Source organism: Papio anubis, chromosome 4 (genome assembly GCF_008728515.1).
Source record: "Papio anubis isolate 15944 chromosome 4, Panubis1.0, whole genome shotgun sequence".
Classification (NCBI taxonomy): Eukaryota; Metazoa; Chordata; class Mammalia; order Primates; family Cercopithecidae; genus Papio; species Papio anubis.
The window spans coordinates 177,531,869-177,551,819 of NC_044979.1; the positions used below are offsets into that span (position 1 = coordinate 177,531,869).

General features: G+C 50.0%; 1 protein-coding gene across 1 annotated transcript in view; it reads left to right on the top strand.

The window, feature by feature from the left end:
* The window catches only part of UMODL1 (uromodulin like 1), a 62,939-nt gene that overhangs the window by 12,746 nt on the left and 30,242 nt on the right, over window positions 1-19,951 (top strand). Inside the window, exons 4-9 of the mRNA XM_021935485.2 lie at window positions 968-1,089; window positions 3,983-4,169; window positions 5,973-6,113; window positions 14,614-14,868; window positions 17,910-18,022; window positions 19,638-19,857. Coding sequence (XP_021791177.2) covers window positions 968-1,089; window positions 3,983-4,169; window positions 5,973-6,113; window positions 14,614-14,868; window positions 17,910-18,022; window positions 19,638-19,857 — 1,038 coding nt within the window. The remainder of the gene's footprint in view (window positions 1-967; window positions 1,090-3,982; window positions 4,170-5,972; window positions 6,114-14,613; window positions 14,869-17,909; window positions 18,023-19,637; window positions 19,858-19,951) is intronic.

Genomic DNA, 19,951 nt, shown 5'->3' on the forward strand with positions numbered 1-19,951 from the left:
TGAACTCTCGGGGAGGAAAAGCTCATGGCGCTCTCAGGGGCCCTGAAATGTGAAGACACGTCTGGTGGGGCAGAGACCCGGATTTCCCAGTTTGCCTGGAGAGGCCAGGAGCTCCAGGCAGATTTGTCACAGGTGCGGAGCTGGCTGGGCCTGCAGTGCCACAGGGGCCCGAGGAGCGCCACAGCGCCGTAGGCAGGTCCTGCCGTCTCAGATGCGCGCCTGCTGGTCTGGAAAGTTTTCTTTCGATTAGGGTCTGCATCCAGGAGAATGGGATAGTCTATATACATATATTATATATATATACACACACACATAATTTAATATTTATACATATTATTTAATATTAATTAATATTAATTATATATATTATATACACATATTATTTAATATTATTTAATATTTAAAATATTTAAATATATTTTAAATATTTATATATTTAAAATATATTATAGCATTAGTATGGTATGCAGTAATAAAGCAATAGTATACATAATATCAAGTATTATGTGATAATACTATATCATTACATTACATGCTATTCTTTAGTACATCTCATATTACATATTATTATACTATCCAATATTTGTAGTATCAATAAAATAATGACACAGTATAAAGTAATTTTCTATATCAACATACTATGACAGTATAACGAGGCTGATAGGCTCTATTTACCTCCTAAGCAGATCTCTTCAAGGCAAGGCCCGCTGCTGTGGGTCCCAGGCCCAGCTCACCTCTGAGCAGGGATCAGTGGTCTTCAGGGACATTAGGATGGAGAGGAGCAAGGGGCAAGCAGTGGGGACATCCCCCCGTCTCCTGTGGTAGATGTCTTTTTGCAGGGAGGTAAATGCAGAGCAGGGCCTCTCATGGCCTCTGGTTCCCTCTCCTGCCCCCTCTCCCACCCCAGCGGCTCTTGTGACTTCAACCTGTCCTGGGTCTGTAATCATCAGTGTTTGCCCTTGTGCAGCTCCAGAGAGGGGCCCTGTGGGCTCCTGGTACAACGTCACCATACTGGTGAAAATGGACTTCAAGGAACTCCAGCAAGTGGACCCCAGGCTCCTGAACCACATGCGCCTTCTGCATTCCTTGGTAGGTGAGAAAGACAGGGGCTCCCTGCACGCTCCTTTCAGCAGCTGCTCAGGCAGACCCAGGTGTGGGGCTGTGGAAGGGACCTGGGGGTGGGGAGGGTGATGTTCCACAAGTGGCCCCAAATGACTGACTGTGAACGAAATTCTAATTCTTAAACAAATCAGCTTCAAAGAGGTATGATTTACATGCAACAACATGCACACAACTGAAGCATGTAGTTGGCTGAGTTGTGATGTGTATACCCTCGTAGGCCCACCTGTTGTGGTGGAGAACGCAGATCCCTAAGCTTGCAGGAGTCTGGAGTCCCAGCAAAGACAGCCTAAGCCCCAAGCTCTTCCCTCACCATCCTCACTCCCAACTTTCTCAAGTTCTGGCTCCTGCTTCATGGAAGCCGGCACCATCCTGGGAGTGCGGAGATGGGAGCTGTAGCCTGGGGCTGGAGAGCACCCTGGGGTCCCATGGTTAGCAGCGCCCCGGCCTCTCCACACAAGTCAGAAGCACACCCCAGGGTGACATGCAAAACTGTCTCCAGATGTCACCCACTGTCCCCTGGGGATAAAAACAAACACCCTTGCTGACCGCTGCTGATGACACAGCTCACACTTTCTGGCCCATCAGCAGTGATTGCCAACCAGGATGTCTTCTCCAGCTCAGGCCACCTTCAGTCTCGGGAATCCCAGCGTGGACAGGGCACTGCGTGCCCCCAAGGCGGCCCTCCCTGGGGGTTGGTCTGACTCTAGGGCCGGCTGCTGACAGGGGCCGGTGCTCAGAGGGGCTCAGCTTGGTCTAAAGTGCTGCCGTTGCCTCTGGAAATGCTGAACGCTTTTCAGACAAAGGGCTCTGCATTTTCCTTCGGCATCTGTGTAGCTCTTCTGTGTCTTTTGTGTGTCCCACGTGTGCCTGGGTGTCTTGGTGTTAGACCCAGGGTTGGGGCACTCCTTGGCCTTTAGACTAAGCTGGCTGGGAGCCCAGATCAGATGGTGCACACCTCCCGTTGTTCTGGGCTGCTGGCCAGTGAGCTGCTAGACAGGTAGTCTGCAGTCTCAGTCTTAACAGCCCGGGCTAGGAGTGATTCCTGTCTCCTCTTAGCTTGTTGAGGGGCTGTCCAACCGGCTAGTAAGAAGCTAGCTCTGAAGCCGTACTGCCTGGCCCAAGTGTTGCCACTCATCAGCTGTGTGACCTTGGGCAAGTCACTTAACCTCTCTGTGCCTGAGATACCGCCTCCATTAAATATAAATAACCGGCCAGGAGTGGTGGCTCATGCCTGTAATCCCAGCACTTTGGGAGGCCGAGGAGGGCGGATCACTTGAGGTCAGGAGTTCAAGACCAGCCTGGCCAACATGGCGAAACCCTATCCCTACTAGAAGTCCAATAATTAGCCAGGTGTGGTGGCACCTGCCTGTAATCCCAGCTACTGGGGAGGCTGAGCAGGAGAGTTGCTTGAACCCGGGAGGTGGAGGTTGCAGTGAGCCGAGATCATGCCAGTGCACTCCAATCTGGGCTACAAGTAAGACTCTGTCTCTAAGTAAGTAAGTAAGTAAGTAAATAAATAAATAAATAAATAAATAAATAAATAATAAATAGAAATAATCACAACCCTGCCTGAGACAGGGCCCATGAGTTTAAATCATACATGTAAAGAGCTCAAGATGGTTCCTGAGCTTCCTGATATGTGTGGGGCCAGAGATGTTGTGGTTGTTGTGTTTTCACTATTGCTGTGTGCCACCTGCTGTCTCCTCGTGTATGCAGGTTTCGTGTCTCCAACCAGCCCATTACCCCCTGTAGAAGCGCCTGCCTTGCCCAGGGGTCAGGCGGCAGCAGGGGCTGGGCTCCGAGGCCTGTTTCTGCTGCTGAATAAGGGGTTCCAATGAGGCCGGGGCTGGTTCCCATTTCTGTATTCTAAATGACGAGTTGCATCTCCTCCCAGGAAGAGGCTTCAGGTGTGTGTCAGAGGACCCCAGCTCTCCCCAAACCTCCTTCGGTGTTCCCAGTGGAGACTCGGGGGTTTGCTGACAAAGTTTGTTTTGGTGACCGCTGGTCTGGCTGTGCAGCTGCCGGTTCGCCTGGCTTCCCAAGGGTTGAGATTCAAGATATTAAACTGAAATAAAAATAATGCATTGAAATGAGGAAAGTGATCATTAAACCTCAAAAAAGTAATTGGATATTTGGATGTACACAACAGGAGACCGTGGCTTGTGATCTCAAATTGTCTAATTCTAGTTCTAATTCTCTGTCGTCAGCTGCAAGAGACCTGCAGTCTTGGCAAGGGTGGGAGACCGGGGGTCCTGGGGCTGGCTGCTGTATTAGTGTCCTGGGGCCACCGTTACCAAGGACCACTGACCGGGGGCTTCAAACAACAGAAACTTCCTCTCTCACAGTTCTGGGGACTGGAGAGTCCGAAATCAAGGTGTCGGCAGGGCTGGTTCCTCCTGAGGCCTCCGGGCCTCTCTCCCTGGCCTGCAGGCAGCTGTCTTCTCCGTCTCTTCACACTGTCTTCCCCCCATTCATATCTGTTTCTGTGTCCACATTTGCCCTTTTTATGAGGGCACCAGCCATATTGGATTAGAACCCACCTTCACTAATTAGATCTGCAGTGACCCTATTTCCAAATAAGGTCACATTCGGAGGTGCTGGAGCTTAGGACTTCAACATATGGATTTTAGGGGACAGAATTCAGCTTATCACAACTGGTGCTAAAAGGTATTGATAATTCTGGTTTGTAGGACTTTTATTAGGCTAGTGACGGATGCATAAGTACTGTAGAGGTTCTTTGCTGAGGAGCAGAATGGTGTGTGTGTGTGGACAGTTCATTTCAACTCTGCGGGCCTCAATCTCCTTGTCTGTCTGACAGGGTGTCCTTCTGCCGTGTGATGCTCTGATTCTGGCTTCACAGGTCACCAGTGCCCTGCAACCAATGGTCTCCACCATCCACCACCTGCACTCGGCCCCTGGGGATGCCTCCACCACGGTGTCATGGCTGCTGCTGGGCCTGCTGCAGCCGCTGCCTGTGGCCGACGTCTCTGCCCTGCTGGGTGACATCGCGAAGCGTGTCTATGAAGTGATCAGCGTCCAGGTGCAAGGTTGGGCTTCCCTCGATCCTCCCTCTGGGGAGGCTGCAGGGTGGGGCCTGAACAGTCAAAATGCAAGGTGGACGCTAAAGCCAGACCAGTCCTTTGTCTTTTAAAGGAGGTTTAAGTTCAGGAGTGAAAGAATAACCGGTTCAAGTGTGTTCATCCCACAGGTGTGGGATCTGCCTTCAGCTCACCCTGTAAACTCCAAGTCCCCAAGTACAGACCTCGAGAACTTATTTTGCCCCCCATTTCTGGCCCCTCTCCCCTTCCCTCCATTTCTCCTCAGATCCCTTTGGACTCCTTCCCCCTCGGCAGGCTTCTCCTTCCATCCTAGTGGACACTGGAGGGCAAATCCCAGGGCCACACACAAAGAACTTGTTTCTTCAGTTCTTTGGTTTCCTGAATTTCCCTCTCGCCTCTTTCCCACCCTTGCCAAGGACATCCTTTTACTCCAAAGGCTCCTTCAGCAGAATTTGTCTAAAGTTGAGTTTGTATCTGGCAAAGCACATAGACGAGGCCTTGTTTCTGGAAGAAATTACCTATTCTTTGTCGTTGTTGTCCTATGGCAGGAATTGGCAAACCTGATCTAAAAGGGACCAGATAGTAAATATTTTTGGCTTTGTGGGCCCACGTCGTCTCTGTCTCAACGACTCAGCCCTGCTGCGGTAGCAGCCACAGACAGTCCGCAAGCAAACCGCCGGGCTCCTGTACGGCTTCCTGTACCCAAGCAGGAGGCAGCCAGGCTAGTCTGCTGCTCCCACGGCTTTGCGGGAGGGTAGCTGCCTTGGTGAAGCCTCTTGTATGACACTGAGGAGGCACGTGACAATGCCAGGGCTCAAAGCCATGTGAAAGCTCTAGCGATTGCAGTGATCTCCCTTCAGATCCACACACGTTCTTCAAAACCAAACTGCATTGCTCTAGTGCCATTAAGCAAAGTGTTCGTTCTATCATCCGCTCTGTCAATGACATTCGGCCAGAGGTTGCAGGAGCACACCTGTGGGTGGACCGGTTGAGTTTATTATTTGAGGCAGCAAGGGAGAACCCATACCATGGAAAACCATGAGGTCTCTCAGTAAGAGATTGTTAGAAAGAAACTGTTACAGGATGTGGGTTGTGATCGGGTAGTTTGGGGAGGGTCTAGGGAAGTGTGATTTTGTTCTGAATTGAATATGCTGTCAGGAAATGAAGGCAACTCCATGATTGGGAATCTCAGTACATCTAAGCAAACGAGACGGGCACAATTGCATAAACATAAGCTATAATTTGTGAAGAACTAATAATCACTCATTTGGGCCAAGAGAGGGGCGTTAGTATTTTGTGGATGACACATGAGCTTATCACTGTCTGTGCTTCGACAGCATTATGAAGAGGCTGGTTGCTGTGAGATGGTTCTGTCTGGGAGGCCTGGGCCAGCCTCAGAATGTCAGGGGTGACTCTGGGTTTCCTTGTTGGCACAGAAAATACCCATCAATTTGCTTTACCCTTGGGATGGGATGTTTTGGCCCCGTCTTTTCATGACCACCCAGTCTCAGTCCAGCCCAGAGTGATTTGCTCATGTGAGGCTGCCCGGTGAGCTAGCCGCGAGCCCTGCCTGCACGTGGGCCACTGCTTGGATGAAGATGGCCAGCAGCCGCTCGGGGCCCTCTAAGATGAGGCTTCCATAGTCCCTCTTGGGCCCACTGCCCAAGGCACCCCTCAACCGACGTGGCACAAATCCATGGCAGGAGTCCACAAAGGCCATGTGTGCAGGTAGATGAGGGCGGCATGGTGGCAGCAACTGCTGAGTGTGGGTCCTGCTGTCCGTCCCTGTAGATGTCAATGAGTGTTTCTACGAGGAGCTCAACGCCTGTTCTGGAAGGGAACTGTGCGCAAACCTGGAGGGCTCGTACCAGTGCATCTGTCACCAGGAAGTTCCAGCCACGTCTCCGCGGAAGCTCAACCTGGAGTGGGAAGGTAACGGCTAGGCTCTCTCAGATAGTGTGGGAATGGCTTAATTCCCATTTGCCCCCGGAATACTCACCAGCAGTGCTTGCAGCTGCAGCATTTGCCCCGAGATAACTTTGCCATGAAATGTCTTGCTTTTATTATTATTTTCACATCACTCTGGTATGTCGACTTTGGAAACAAAAGACACAATTCTCCTTATAGCATTCTGTTTTTAGTAGTGGTGTTTCCATTTACAAAATATAGTGACTCTTGATTGCTGGAAATGTCAAATCCTAGAAAACAGCATTCCTACGTGTGTTGTTAACATTGTTCTCAGACAAGTTGTTGGCCAACGATTCATTTGCTGAACCTGTTTTTCTGACAATTCTGATGATTCAGACGATTCTGAGGTTAGTTCTGTTTAGAAATAACTCCAAGAACAGTTTTTGTATTTTATTTTCATATTGAAAATCAGTTAGATTTGCTTTAGCCCCAAAGAGTGTGTTGATGTAAAATTAAATGAGTGTTGGCAGTGAGCTGCCCTTTTTGTCTTCGAAACGGGAAAAGGGTGAATGCATTTTTCAAAGGCTAGATGGTCTTTAGACCACAGAGACTCTTCTTGCTGAGAGGGAACGTCTGGCTCACAGGCACAGGATACACTTAGTTCTCTCAACCATCATTGGTCTCCTAGTGGGCCACTCTTGCCTCCATTCTTTGGCTTAGGAAATGTTGATGTAGGTGCTATTCACTGTGCTAGGTGCTGGTAATGGAAGCATGCAGAAGCAGGTCCTAATCTCTGTCCGTCTAGTGGATTGTGGAAATGGAGACATTTTAGCGCATGAAAGGGCATGACTGATGTCTGCATTGGAACCACGGGGATAAGCTGGGACTGTCCCTAGCATCGTGGGGTCAGCCTGGGGAGCAGAAGAGCAGGCTGGGCGTGGGGGGAAGCACGTAGAAAAACGTGCCCAGGTCTGTCCCTGTTGGGAGTGGGGAGGGATGTACCAACCAGGACTGGCACACGGGATTGGCTCTGCCATCAAGCAGCTGGGAATAAGAAGTAACTGTGTAATCTGAAATGTAGGAAGGCGCTATAAAGATGATACACTGCGTGCAGGAGTCTAGGGTGTAGAAGGTGATGGAGAAAGGGATTCAGGCAACATTTTAGAGGTAGAACCTCTGGAACTTACTGATTAATCCAGTGAAGAAGAGGATAAAGGAAAGAAGACGGAATCCAGATATCTTGACTGAACAATGGAGTAGAGGGTGTTTCCACTGGAGTGGATGGGGAAGATGCGAGCTGTTGTTATTATTGTCAGTAATAGTTACAGCTGAGATGGAGTGAGTGGAGGTGCCAGGATGCTGACTGAGTTGGACACGTGGTGCTGGAGCGCAGAGGCGGGGCTGGGCTGCATATGTGAGTCCAGGGTCACTCGCCTCCAGGTGACACTTAAACCATGGCATGGCTGAGAGAAGGGAAGAGGCCTGGGGCCTGCGGCCAGAGAACCCCAACAGTGCCAGGTCAGTGCAGGAGGAGAGGCTGCAGAGGACAGGGGTAAGGCAGGAAAACAGCTGGATGGGCGTGTGCAGCCAGGTCAGCAGGGAAGGCTCAGTAAGCCCCAGGCAAGCAAGCAGTAAGCTGGATGGCAAGCAGGGAGGGCACACGCGTGGGTAACAGCAGGGCAGGAAAGCGCCTGTGGGAACTGCGGGGATCTGGTGCCGGCTTCAGGAGAGCAGAAGGGAAGCAGCCAGCAGCCCAGGTTAGGAAGACAGCTGGAGGAGAGAAAGAAGAGAGAACAACTGAGAATCTTGCAGGGAAGCTTGACTATGAAGAGGCTAAGGGAAGGAAAGCCTGGTGTGGAGGAGGCTGTGGACTCCCGGGGGGTCTCTCAGGCAACGCTGATCCCATCTCTTTCTATTTCCTGTTTCTTTCTAGGTTTTGACCTTATTGAATACAAGTTTTTGTGTGTTTTTTTTAACCTTATTTAAATCCTGCTACATGTGTAATTTTATAAGCTGCTTTCTTTAGTTCCTATAGTGTGTACAAAGTTTCCAAGAAGAATCCTGGTTTTCACCATGACAATTATTGGTAGTTGAAAACTAACAGCTTTCTAAAGCAATCATATAATATTCTTTCCCCTCACGGGAGTACTTCTGTTGCTTCCAGGAGTCTGAAACTGTAGCATTGTGACAAGGGTTACAGAGAATCTCTTTATACCCAATTTGAATTCGTTAATCATTTAATTTGCATGTTCTTTTTCCTTAAAAGGACTCAACAGTGAGGACCATCCCTTTGTTCACAATAACAGCACGGCTGGCAGTTGCCGGCACTTCACATACACTGGGCTCTGCTCTCAGCACTCTGTGGGTATTGCTTCGTTTAGATTCTTAGAATAACCTCAAGAGGCAACTAGTCTTAATACGCTCATTTTTTCAGAAGAGGAAATTGAGGGAGACGAAGGTGATTTTCTTGCATAAGATCCCAAGACTGGTTCTCTGCAGATGCACATGAACCAGCTGTTCATGACTCCCTGCCACCCTCGTCATCCTGAGGCCGTCTTCCTGAGAAGCCCTCTGGAGGGGACCTGCCTGAGAGTGTGATGGCCTCTCCCCCATCCTCGGGGGCTGTCCTTTGTCCTGCTGCACTCAGGGAAACCGCCATGCCCTTCCCACCTTCATGAGTGCTTAGGACCAAGAGTCTGTAGAGCTCCAGAAGACTCGAATTATTTTCTTTGGTGTTTCAGAGCCCAACTAGGAAAAGGAGTCTAAGGTTGTGGTTTATTTATTTAATTAATTTTATTTTTTATTTTTTGTAGAGACAAGGTCTTACTCTGTCACCCAGGCTGGAGTGCAGTGGCGTGATCACCGGCCACTGCAGCCTCCAGCTCCCAGGCTCCAACCTCAGCCTCTGGAGTAGCTGGGACCACAGACGTGCACCACCACAGCTGGCTCATTTTTAAATTTTTTGTAGAGACGAAGTCTCACTGAGTAGCCCAGGCTGGTCTCAAGCTCCCAGCCTCAAGAGATCCTCTCTCCTTGGCCTCATAAAGCGCTGGAATTGCAGGCAGGAGCCCCCATGCTCAGCCTAAGGTTCTGATTGGCTCTTCTCGTTGTCCTGTGGGTGAGGGGTGGAGGGAGTGGACCAGTCCCCAGAGCCAGCTGTGGATGTGGTGGGCTCCAGGGTCAGACGTTCCCCCTACCACCAGGAATGTTCTCCTCCTATCAGAATGAGGCTGTGTGGAGAGAGTGGCCTTGCCTTCTGCCCTCTGGCAGATGAATCCCTGGTGCCCCGCAAAGAGCAGGCACTCCACAAACATTTCCTGGATCAATCACGGAAAGAGAGGTTTTCACAGTGTCATCCCAAGGATCTCCAGGTGTTAAAAATTTCCAGCCCAGCTCTGGCAGCAAAACACTGAGAACACTCCTGTACCCTGCAGCACGTGGCCTTGAGATCCACTTAGAACTTCGCACCCCATGCACACCCCACGGCACCCCACTAAGTTCTGCAGAGAACCGTCTATAGATTCCTGCTCTGTGGCTTCCAGGGTGAGAATCCTGTCCCTTTCGTGAGCGCAGAAGGTTAGAAAACAGGTATTTTCCGAATAGTTATTTTTACCCTTGTCAGTCATCTGGAAAAATATTAGATTCTATTTACGGTTAGGTCTGTTGGCAGTCACACTCTGCCGTGTTGCTTGGCGCAGTGAGCTGCCAGATTACGTCAGGATACACGGCCACTCGAGCGACCGCCAAACACAAACAGGGGAGGCTGCGCGGTCCTGGCTTCACTTCTAATAGGGCAGGACACACTAATCCAGTGTTTCCAGTTCAGCAGTTTAGAGTGAATTCCAATTGCACATTGCTAAGGAAACAGCATCCCTGGCACCTTCCCTGCTGAACCAGAGATGAGTCATGGCTGCCCAGAAGAAACAAGGGCCAGACTGTCAGACGTGGAGAACCCAGGGTGCTTTACCCAGATAGCGGCAAAGTTCTGAACTTGTGTTTCTAGCTGTGGATGGGGAGGGCTGTGGAGCAGGGGCTCTGGGGCCTGGAGTTTAGATTAACCACATTACTGTGGCCTTGGGTCATGCAAACACAGAGTCAAGAGCATCATTTTCTAGGCTACATTTAAGGGGGACACTGAAAAGGGTCCCGATTTAAGGGTGACCAAAGGAGGGTGTTCTAGCTAATGAAAACCAAAAACCAAGTTATAGGGGCCTACCCTGGAAGAGAGGAGTCAGGGGTAGAAGGAAGATTTCTAGTTTTAAAATACCGCAAGGTCTGTCCAACAAAAGAGAGATTGGCCTTAGCATGTTAGAAGTTGGTTGGTTGGTTTTACAACACAAAGAAAACTCTCCAAGCTGTGCTGTCCAGCCACAGGAACAGTTGCAGTGAAATTTCGCTAAAGAAGGATTGGGAGATATGTAAGTTTCCTGGGTTTCCTTAACAAAGACCCATGAACTGGGTGGCTTCAAACAAGAGAAATGTATCCTCTCACAGTTCTGAAGACCAGAAATTTGAAGTAGTTAGCACTGGGCCCAAATCAGGATGCCAGGAGGGCTGTGCTCCCCAGAGGCTCTGGGAGAATCCATTCCTTGCCTCTCTGCCCTCTGGTGGCTGCCGGCATTTCTTGGCTTGTGGCTGCATCCCTCCTACTTCTGTTTTTGTTTTGTTTTGTTTTGTTTTTTGACAGGGTCTTGCTCTGTCACTCAGGCTGAAGTGCAATGGCACAATCTCGGCTCACTGCAGCCTCCACCTCCAGGGTTCAATTGATCCTCCTAGCTCAGCCCCCCCAAGTAGCTGAGACTATAGGCACACATCACCACATATGGCTAATGTTTGTGTTTTTTTGTAAAGATGGGGGTCTTGCTATATTGCCCAAGCTGGTTTCAAACTCCTGGGCTCAAGCCGTATGCCCACTTTGGTCTCCCAAAGTTCTGGGATTACAGATGTGAGCCACCACGCCTAGCCCTACTCCATCTTCAAGGTGAACATCTTTGTTCTTTCTCTATTCCAGCTTCATACTGCCTTCTCCTTTGTGTGTGTGTGTGCATGTGTGTGTGTCTGTGTCTGTGTGCAAATCTCCCCGGATTCTCTCTTATAAGGACACTTGTGATTGCATTTAGGGTGGACCTGGGAAATCCAGGATTATCTTTCCATCTGAAGATACTTCACTGAATCACATCTGCAAAGATTCCTTTTCCAAATAAGGTCACAGTCATAGGTTGCAGGGATTAGGACTTGATATCTTTGAAGGTTGTTATTCAGCCTACTACTGGTGATAGGAAAGCTTAGTAGTAAGGCAAATGAACTTTGCTATTTCTTATTGTTCAGCTTTGCCATATACTACCTACTTGACCTTTCTAGGCCTCAGTTTTGTCCTCTGTAAAATGGGGATCCTAGAAGAACCTATTACTTGGGATTGCTGTAAGAACTAAATAGGATAACATGCCTGGTGCACACAGCACCCAGGAAACATTTCCTGTAACCGTATCACTGATAGCATGGCTGGTTTGTGACATGGACGTCGTGGGAGGGAGTACTGTAGGGGGCTCACACCAGGGAGTTAATTTATAGCTCCCTGCAAGTTCCTACTGCTGCTATGATGCATACTGCGCAGCTTGGACACTGTAGACATTAACTCATCCTTGTTCCCTCAGTGTTTATGGTGACGCTGGGTGCATAGTAGATGCTCAATAAAAAAAATTGAGCCGTAAGAAATTGGTGCCCTTGTTGGACAAACATGGTCCAATATGGACAATTCCAAATGCTTCAAGGTAACAGACTGGAAAAGGGCCACACAGATATTGGATGGGAGCGTTGTCCTCAGGGATAATGCATTTCTTTGGATTAGATGAGATTCTCTTTCCCCAAATGCTCACGATCTCTCCTAGCTGCAGAAATCACTGATGGCAGCTTCTGCAGATGCCTCCAAGGGCTTTCACAGCATTTGAAATGCCAGATTTGCAGGTTCCCATCCAGTGATCCAAAAACCCACTGGTATCTTAATTTAAAGAGTAAACATATTTATTAAAAGAGATAAAGCATGCATTGCCAGCCCCGTACCCTTTGAGACTTCTTTCCAAACACCATTCCTCTGCGTTCTTTTCAAATAAGTACGGGTGCCCTTTTAATTTTAACTCCGCTCTGCTGCGAAGCACCCCCCTTATAGAATGCGCTTTTAAATGGCCCGTAATCTGGGTGGGCCATCTGTTGTCCCACCCATGTGCTCTCTCACTCTGTGTCAAGCTTGATATCTGAATGGCGACAAGGAGGCAAGGTTGGAGCCCTGGGTGTGGACTGGGGGCTGCTGTTCAAGCCGCTGGGCTTGCTCATGGCCGCCCCACTTTCCTGTTTGCAGGGCGTTTTGCTGTCACACCATCTTCCACTGACATGGATAAAAAAATGCTTGGGGCTGTGTCCTGACTGTACAAAAATAGAACAGTCAGTGCTTTTAGCAGACTTTTTGGAAAAGAAATTGTAGCCCTTCCTTCCTTTTTCAGTGAGACATACGTTCCCAAGGAACAGACTTTAAAAAGCTGGGTGGTTGTTAGAAGGCCAGGCAGTGGGGGGTCTTTTTGATTCCCGGGTTCTGGTGACCCTGGAGATGGGAGGTGCCACCCACAATCTCAGGTCCCAAGCTTTGGGCGACCCTCAGTTGAAGCATTTCTGCTTTTCTTGCCACTAAAGAAAATATCATAAAGAATGAATCCATGTCTGTGTCTCTGATCAATATGCCAAAAATCACTGGATAATCCTGTAAAAAGTATAGATGTGTCTTTTAAAAAATACATTCTACCCCACATCCTAGAAGTGTTATTAGGACACATCAGAATTTGGATGGATGTCACTGATCCCATCCGAGTGAAGCCTGTGCAGATTCCCCTAACAGATACTCATCTACTGGGGGGTGGAGCGGCAGGGTTTTCAGTGGAGGAGCTCACCTACACAGGGCCCAAGATTCAAAAGAGGCAGCTCAGTCTCCGATTGGAAGGAAGAGACAGCAGGGCTATGTCGCATGGTGGTGACTGGGCACTAAATTGGATTCTGAGCCTCTTGGCAGCCAAGGCGAAAAGGGAAATGAGCTGGATAGTGTTGGTTTTTTTTTCAATTTGTTATTGAGAGAAAGCAGGCACATGTGTCTAGAAACAGAATTTTTTTCATGATACTAGAAAGTGTATATCCTACCAATCCTTACGTAAAAGGCTTTGGGAAGCCACACATTATAAAATTATTATTTTCTTTACCATGGTTTTGCAAAATATATTTTTTAAAATTCTTCATTGCTTGTTTTTATAGAATTTAAACTCTCATGTGAAAATTTTGGTGACTAGACTGGGGGCCATCTACTTTTTATATAATTCTTGCTGCCCAGATACTTGCTGTACAGCCAGAATTTTTTTTAACCAAAAAAGAGCTTCAATGCTATTTGAGCACTGGCATATATATAGGTTGGTACATCAGAGCTTTGCTCCCTGAGGCATGGATTTCAATAGGAAAGCATAAAAAAGGCAATAAAGGAAGCTCAGCCTGGTTTCTGAGTCCTGCTTCCTGAAGAGGCCATCGTTTACGGCGTGATGAGTCAGCCCAGTGCAGACGTTCTCGTGCAAATGACCAAGTGCTTGTCATGAATCAGAGCAGCCCAGGGCCCTGGGAGAAGCTGGCAAGGCAGCGTTTGTAGATGTGGCACAGAAACCTTACACTGTCGTGGCCATTGCTACAAATGTTTTCTGTACAATGACTGCCAACGGGTCCCCAGAGAGAGTGTCCTGACTTTCTAGTAACCACCGATTCTGGATCCCAAGGAGCCCCACGACTCAATGCTATTCATTGTGTAGACAGAGGCACACTTGGATGACTCCTACCCACTAACTTGGCTCAGTGATAGAGAGGCTGAGATTTCAACTTCAGACCTCTTGCTTCTCCATTTCATCTCAACTATCCCCATCACTGAATGCAATCCTGAGCTACCTTCCAAAATTACTCAGAAACCTGGAGAGAGAGAAGATTGATATTCTATTTTGAATGAATGGGTTTCATTTATAATTGGAAAAAAAAATAAAAACAAACAAACAAAAAAACAGCAAGTGGGCCAGGCGTGGTGGCTCACACCTGTAATCCCAGCACGTTGGGAGGCTGAGGCAGATGGATCACGAGGTCAGGAGATCAGGATCATCCTGGCTAACATGGTGAAACCCCATCTCTACTAAAAATACAGAAAAATTAGTAGGGCATGGGGGCGAGCACCTGTAATCTCAGCTACTCGGGAGGCTGAGGCAGAGAATTGTTTGAACCAGGGAGGTGGAGGTTGCAGTGAGCCGAGATCGCACCACTGCACTCCAGCCTGGGCGACAGAGTAAGACTCTGCCTCAAAACAAAAAACAGAAAACAGCGAGTGCTGTCCTGCATGGGTCAACTTGATCAATAAATCAGTGAGAACCAAGTTGAGACAAGGCTGTGTTACCTGCTTCAGAAGATAAAGCCACCCTCGCTGACCCTTTGCTCGTCTTCTCTTCCTGTGCTTTCGTAGATTGTCCTCCACTCAGTGACTACGTGGTCCTCAATGTCACCAGTAGCAGTTTTCAAGTATCCTGGCGTTTAAATTCTACGCAGAACCACACTTTCCACGTCTGGGTTTACCGAGGTATGGAGTTGCTCAGGAGCGCCAGGACACAGGGCCAGGCACTGGCGGTGGCTGGGCTGGAGGCTGGAGTGCTGTACAGGGTGAAGACCAGCTACCAGGGGTGTGGGGCCGACGTCTCCACCACGCTGACTGTCAAAACTGGTAAGGCCCCCAGTCAGAGACCCACGTTAGCTTGTGCACTTGTCTTTCTATACCAGTTCCATGGCCTTAGCATGTCGCATTGTTCTTCCTATAACCAGGGCACCAGAAGTCACTGACCATCCCGCACTTCCTCCCTCCCCTCCCAGTTATCCCACTGCCTGCCTGGCATTGCACCAGCCCGCTGGCGCCTTCATGGGCTCCCTCGCTTCCCCACATCTCACCCTGTTCGGGGTTCACTCTGCTGTGTGAGGGGACAACATGTGGAATCAGAAGAACCAATAAGGCATCAGCTAGAGTGAAGCAAAGGAATAAAATAATAATAAAGCAGAAGGCGGCAGCTCCTGGCAGGCAGATCAGGACCCTGCCTGCTTACCCCACAGCACTGAGGCGGTCTAAGTTCCCTCCCTGACAGGGGAGAATTGCTGACGTTTTCATGCCTCGCTTCCCTAGTGATGCATGTAAAGTGAATGCTGTGCCCACCACATTTGTGCTGGGACGAAATGTTTTTGCTTTTCGAGACAGGGACTCACTCTGTCACCCAGGCTGGAGTGCAGTGGTGCGATCACAGCTTGCTGCAGTCTTGACTCCCTGGACTCAAGTGATCCTGCCACCTCAGCCTCCCTAGTAGCTGGGACCACGGGCACATAGCACCACACCTGGCTAAATTTTTTTATTTTTCGTAAGGATGGAATCTTGCCATGTTGCTCAGGCTGGTGTCAAATTCCTGGGCTCGAGTGATCCCAAGAGGAAACTTTTGTCCCCAAAACACATGATGCACACATGAACTCGGCACTTTGTCGGGAAGGAGCTGGTGTGGCCCGTCTGGGTCTGTCCCATGTGGCCCACTTGGCTCTGCCCGTGACTTGCTCCCCACTTGCCTGGTGCCCAGTGGTGCCTAGACTTGGTCAGGTGAGGCCTGGCTGGTGGAAGTTCTCCCCAAGGCTGGCCTCCGTGGCTGTGGGATGTGAATGTGGGGTTGCTGGGGCTCCATTCTGGCCCTGGGTTCTCCACGTGTGTGTCCCTGATGTAGAGCCGGTGGGAGCCCTGGGCTGTGGGCTTTGGGCTTCATGTCTCAGCAGAGAGTGCAGAGCATAGAAATTGCTGCATAAAGACCATACTGGGGCCTTTCTCACTCACAGAGGTTAATGCTAGTGACAGTGAGTGGTGGCGGAGAATGAATGGCGGAATGTGGCTCAGCCCTACATCCTTTTCAAACTGATTTGGGGTGAACCTCAAGCTAAGTCCTCAGAGCAGCCAGCATGGGCATCCAGAGAGCCCCGAAGCACCCCAGCCACGCTCGACACAAGCCCTCCACTGTGCACGCAGCTTCCCATTCCAAGCTGACTCCACCTCATCTTCTCATTTCATTTCCAAAGTACGCCGGGACTAAGGGGAGGAGGAACTCTTTTCCCTCTTTGGAAACTGAGGCCTGAGAGGCAGTTCCATTATAGAGCCATCCTCCAGGTGCAAAATTGATCTCTATGGGAAATGCAATAGGAACTTGCAGCTCCCTGCCCACCCCACCAACCCCGTGCCCTCACCCTCCCCACCCTACCAAGCCTGTGCCCTCACCCTCCCCACCAATCTCGTGCCCTCACCCTCCCCACCCCACCAATCCCGTGCGCTCACCCTCCCCACCCTACCAAGCCTGTGCCCTCACCCTCCCCATCCCACCAACCCTGTGCCCACCCCACCCTCCCCACCCACCAACCCGTGCCCACCCCACCCTCCCCACCCCACCAACCCCATGCCCTCACCCTCCCCACCCCACCAACCCCGTGCCCTCACCCTCCCCACCCCACCAAACCTGGGCCCTTATCCTCCCCACCCCGCCAACCCCGTGCCCTCAGGAAAAAAATACCTACATTGCAATGTCAGGCACAGATAATTTGGAAGACTCTAGAAGACTCCTGAATTGCCAACCTATTCCACTTCCCAGCCTTGATTTTCTTTCCTTTTCCAGATTATAAAAATGCCCTCCTTTTGTAGACCCCTTTTTGAAGGAGCCCAATTTGCTTTAAAGGCCTTGTCTAATCCCACCTTGTCATGAGCCTGTGACGCCAGGAGGCAGCAGGGCAGGTGTTACAGTGGCACCTGATGCCCAGAGCCTCCAGGGAGTCCAATTCCCAGGGTCCTGGAGGAGGCCGCTGGTCCACGAGGCTCTGCGATACGTCGGGGCCTGAGAATCGGAGGCCACAAGGAGTGCTCCTCCCTCTCGCTAAGATGGGAGATTCACAGGGGCCCCAACTGGGAAATATACAATATACGACATTAGTGGCATTTCTGCAGCCTTAAGTGTGGCGTGCATAGGTGACACACTCTCTGATGGCCCGTAGTTTGCCAGCTGGGAGAGAGCCAGGGTGGGGCACAGCTGCGGGTCGCTGTTAGATAACCAGAGAAATGTGCAGAATTGCAGCCGACCTGTTCCTGTGCCTGCCGACGCTTGGGTTGTGCATGCTGAGTTTCTTTTCATAATGAGAGACGAATATTCCCGTGTCCCATCTTGAACCTTTTTTCCATCTTTGCTTATGTCCAAAAATAATGCAACCTCCCTTGTAAGTGAGCAACCCTACCAGTTTGACTGGCTGAGTACGTTCTTGAGAGATGGGACTTTCAGGGCTAAATTCTGGAACGTCCCAGGCAGGTTGGAACCCTTAGGTCACCCTGATGTTGGGGGCCTGAGTAAGGGCCCTGTGTGAGTACCCGCTGGGCCCTGTGGTTGTGAATAGGGCAAAGGAAAGCAGCAGCCACCCCATGGGAAAGGACCCTCCATGCACTGGTTGAATCCCAGTTCCTGTGGGTCGGGCTGTGTGTGACGTCTGCACCTCCTTCCTGGGATGTCCCTGCCCTGGACATAAAAGTGATTGTTTATCCTTTCGTTTCTTACGTTTATTTCCCCCAATTAGGATACCTCAATCTAAGACTCATGCCCCAACCTATTAAAAAACATTCTCCGCCAGAGAGTAGGCTTCATGGAAAACATTAACAGACAAGTGTGTGACTTTTGACCACAGGCTAATTTGTTTCACTGTCTGTCTCAGATGCCCAGGTATTTGAAGTCACAATAAAGATTGTAAACCACAGCCTGACAGAGAGGTTACTCAACCACAGCAGCATGGAGTTCCAGGACTTTTCTAGACGACTGCTCCACGAGGTAAAGCCACAATGAGACATAAAAATCTTTTCTTGGGCGTTCTGAGTGAGGACATCAAACACAAGCCAATTCCTGCCCAGCTCTTCCTCTGGGATTGTGGCAAAAATACATGTTACTGCAGCTCCAGGGGAGGCCAAACCCAAATCGCACAGTGATTACTCAAAAGCTTCCCCCCTGCTTTTATGGGGTGCTTAATCCAGATACAGGGCCGATCCATCTTTAAAATATGTGCCTTTATTCAAATGGTCTACGCCATTTAATCCGACTGCTGGATTTTCTGTGGAACCTTCTGTCTGAGGGCTCTGTCTTCCAGCTCTGGGGTAGCTTCATTAGCAAAGCGTTTACCAGCAATCACGGCATCCATTCCTCCCTCGTGACTAAAGGGGGACATCAGCAGACAGCCAGGGAGAAGCAAGCCAGTGGGAAGTACATCTATCCACAGATGGTGCATTGGAGGGAAAAGTGACTTCCTAAGCTGCCAAGAATCACATAAGGTCTGAGGTTTTACCCTCCCTGCAAACTAACAAGTGAGTCTACCACAGTGTCATGCATGCTGGCAGAAGACACGAGACTCCTGGGCCAGAGACAGAAGACCGTATTACTCACAGCGCAGCAGGCAGCATGCGTGTGCTGTTGTGCCAGTTCCCCTTCCTGCACCCGAGTCCCACAGAGGTGATGCAGAAGAGCCCAGGGGCATGAAGCACATAAAGTGGGTCTGCACCTGAGCTGAGGAACCCCAACCCTAGGGAACCTGAATCTTTTATAATGGGTGCAAGCACTTGCTCCAGAAGGAGACATTATCTGTTACATCAGACAGTAACAAACCTGTTCTTTGCTTTGGAGGGAGCCATTATCTCTCCCTCCCAAGGCTGTTTACTATGCAAACATCCTTGGAAAGATATTCTGGAACAAAAGGGCAGTTAGTGCTTCTACTTGCAAGATGTGTAGAAATGCCAGAGACCCGCAGAGCGTTGCTTCCCAACATTCGCCTGCAGGGGGAATCCAGTTTTCATTGTTTTCAGAGAACTCCCTCCCTTTTTTAATGTTAACTCACTTGTGTGTGCAAGTATGGGTTGGCAGAAAGGCGGGGAATCAGGCTGGTATCTCCCTTGCTTGGGCGTGGGTAACCCTAAGCACCTGGCTCTGTGTGCATGTTTTCTGCGGGATACAGCCTAGTAAGTGGGGGGACAGCTCCAAAGAGCCGTAGGCATTGTTCCTTGATGGGGCCTCTCCATCTATCAATCCATTTATCAATCAATCCAATAGTCTTTCTCACACACTCACACAAATGACCTTCACACCAGTTTTTGGGACACTCGGAGGGGATTGTCCATCTGATGCTGCATGACTGGGAGCTTGATTGCAGTAGTCACTGTGAGTCCCCAGCACACACCAGGCCAGGCCTGGCCATCCCAGGGAAAGCCCAGCTAAGGTGCTGTGAATGGACCTCTCTGCTTGCTCTGAGAGGTTGGTCGCTGGGTGCCTCCTCTTGATTGTAGAGGAGAGAAATGGCTCCATGAACCATCCACTGGTCACACCTGGAACCCTGCTTAACGGTCGTGAAGACGTTGATGGACGTCTGCTGTCTGAGTAGCTGTTGCCTCTTCTTGGCTAGGTCGTGAGCTCCTTCCCGCCGGCGGTGTCTGACTTGTACCGAAGTGGGAAACTGCGAATGCAGATCGTGTCTCTCCAGGCGGGAAGCGTGGTCGTGAGGCTCAAGCTCACCGTGCAGGACCCTGGGGTTCCCGTGGGTGTCTCCACGCTGGCCCCCATGCTCCGGCCCCTGTTGGCAAGCACAGTGTTCCAGATTGACCGGCAGGGGACACGTGTGCAAGGTACAGCCCAGCCACCCGCCCTGCTGCCTGGTGCCCTCCAGCTCAGAAATCCTCTTGGTGACTTTGAGTCAGTCTTTCCTTTATTTAAAAGGGT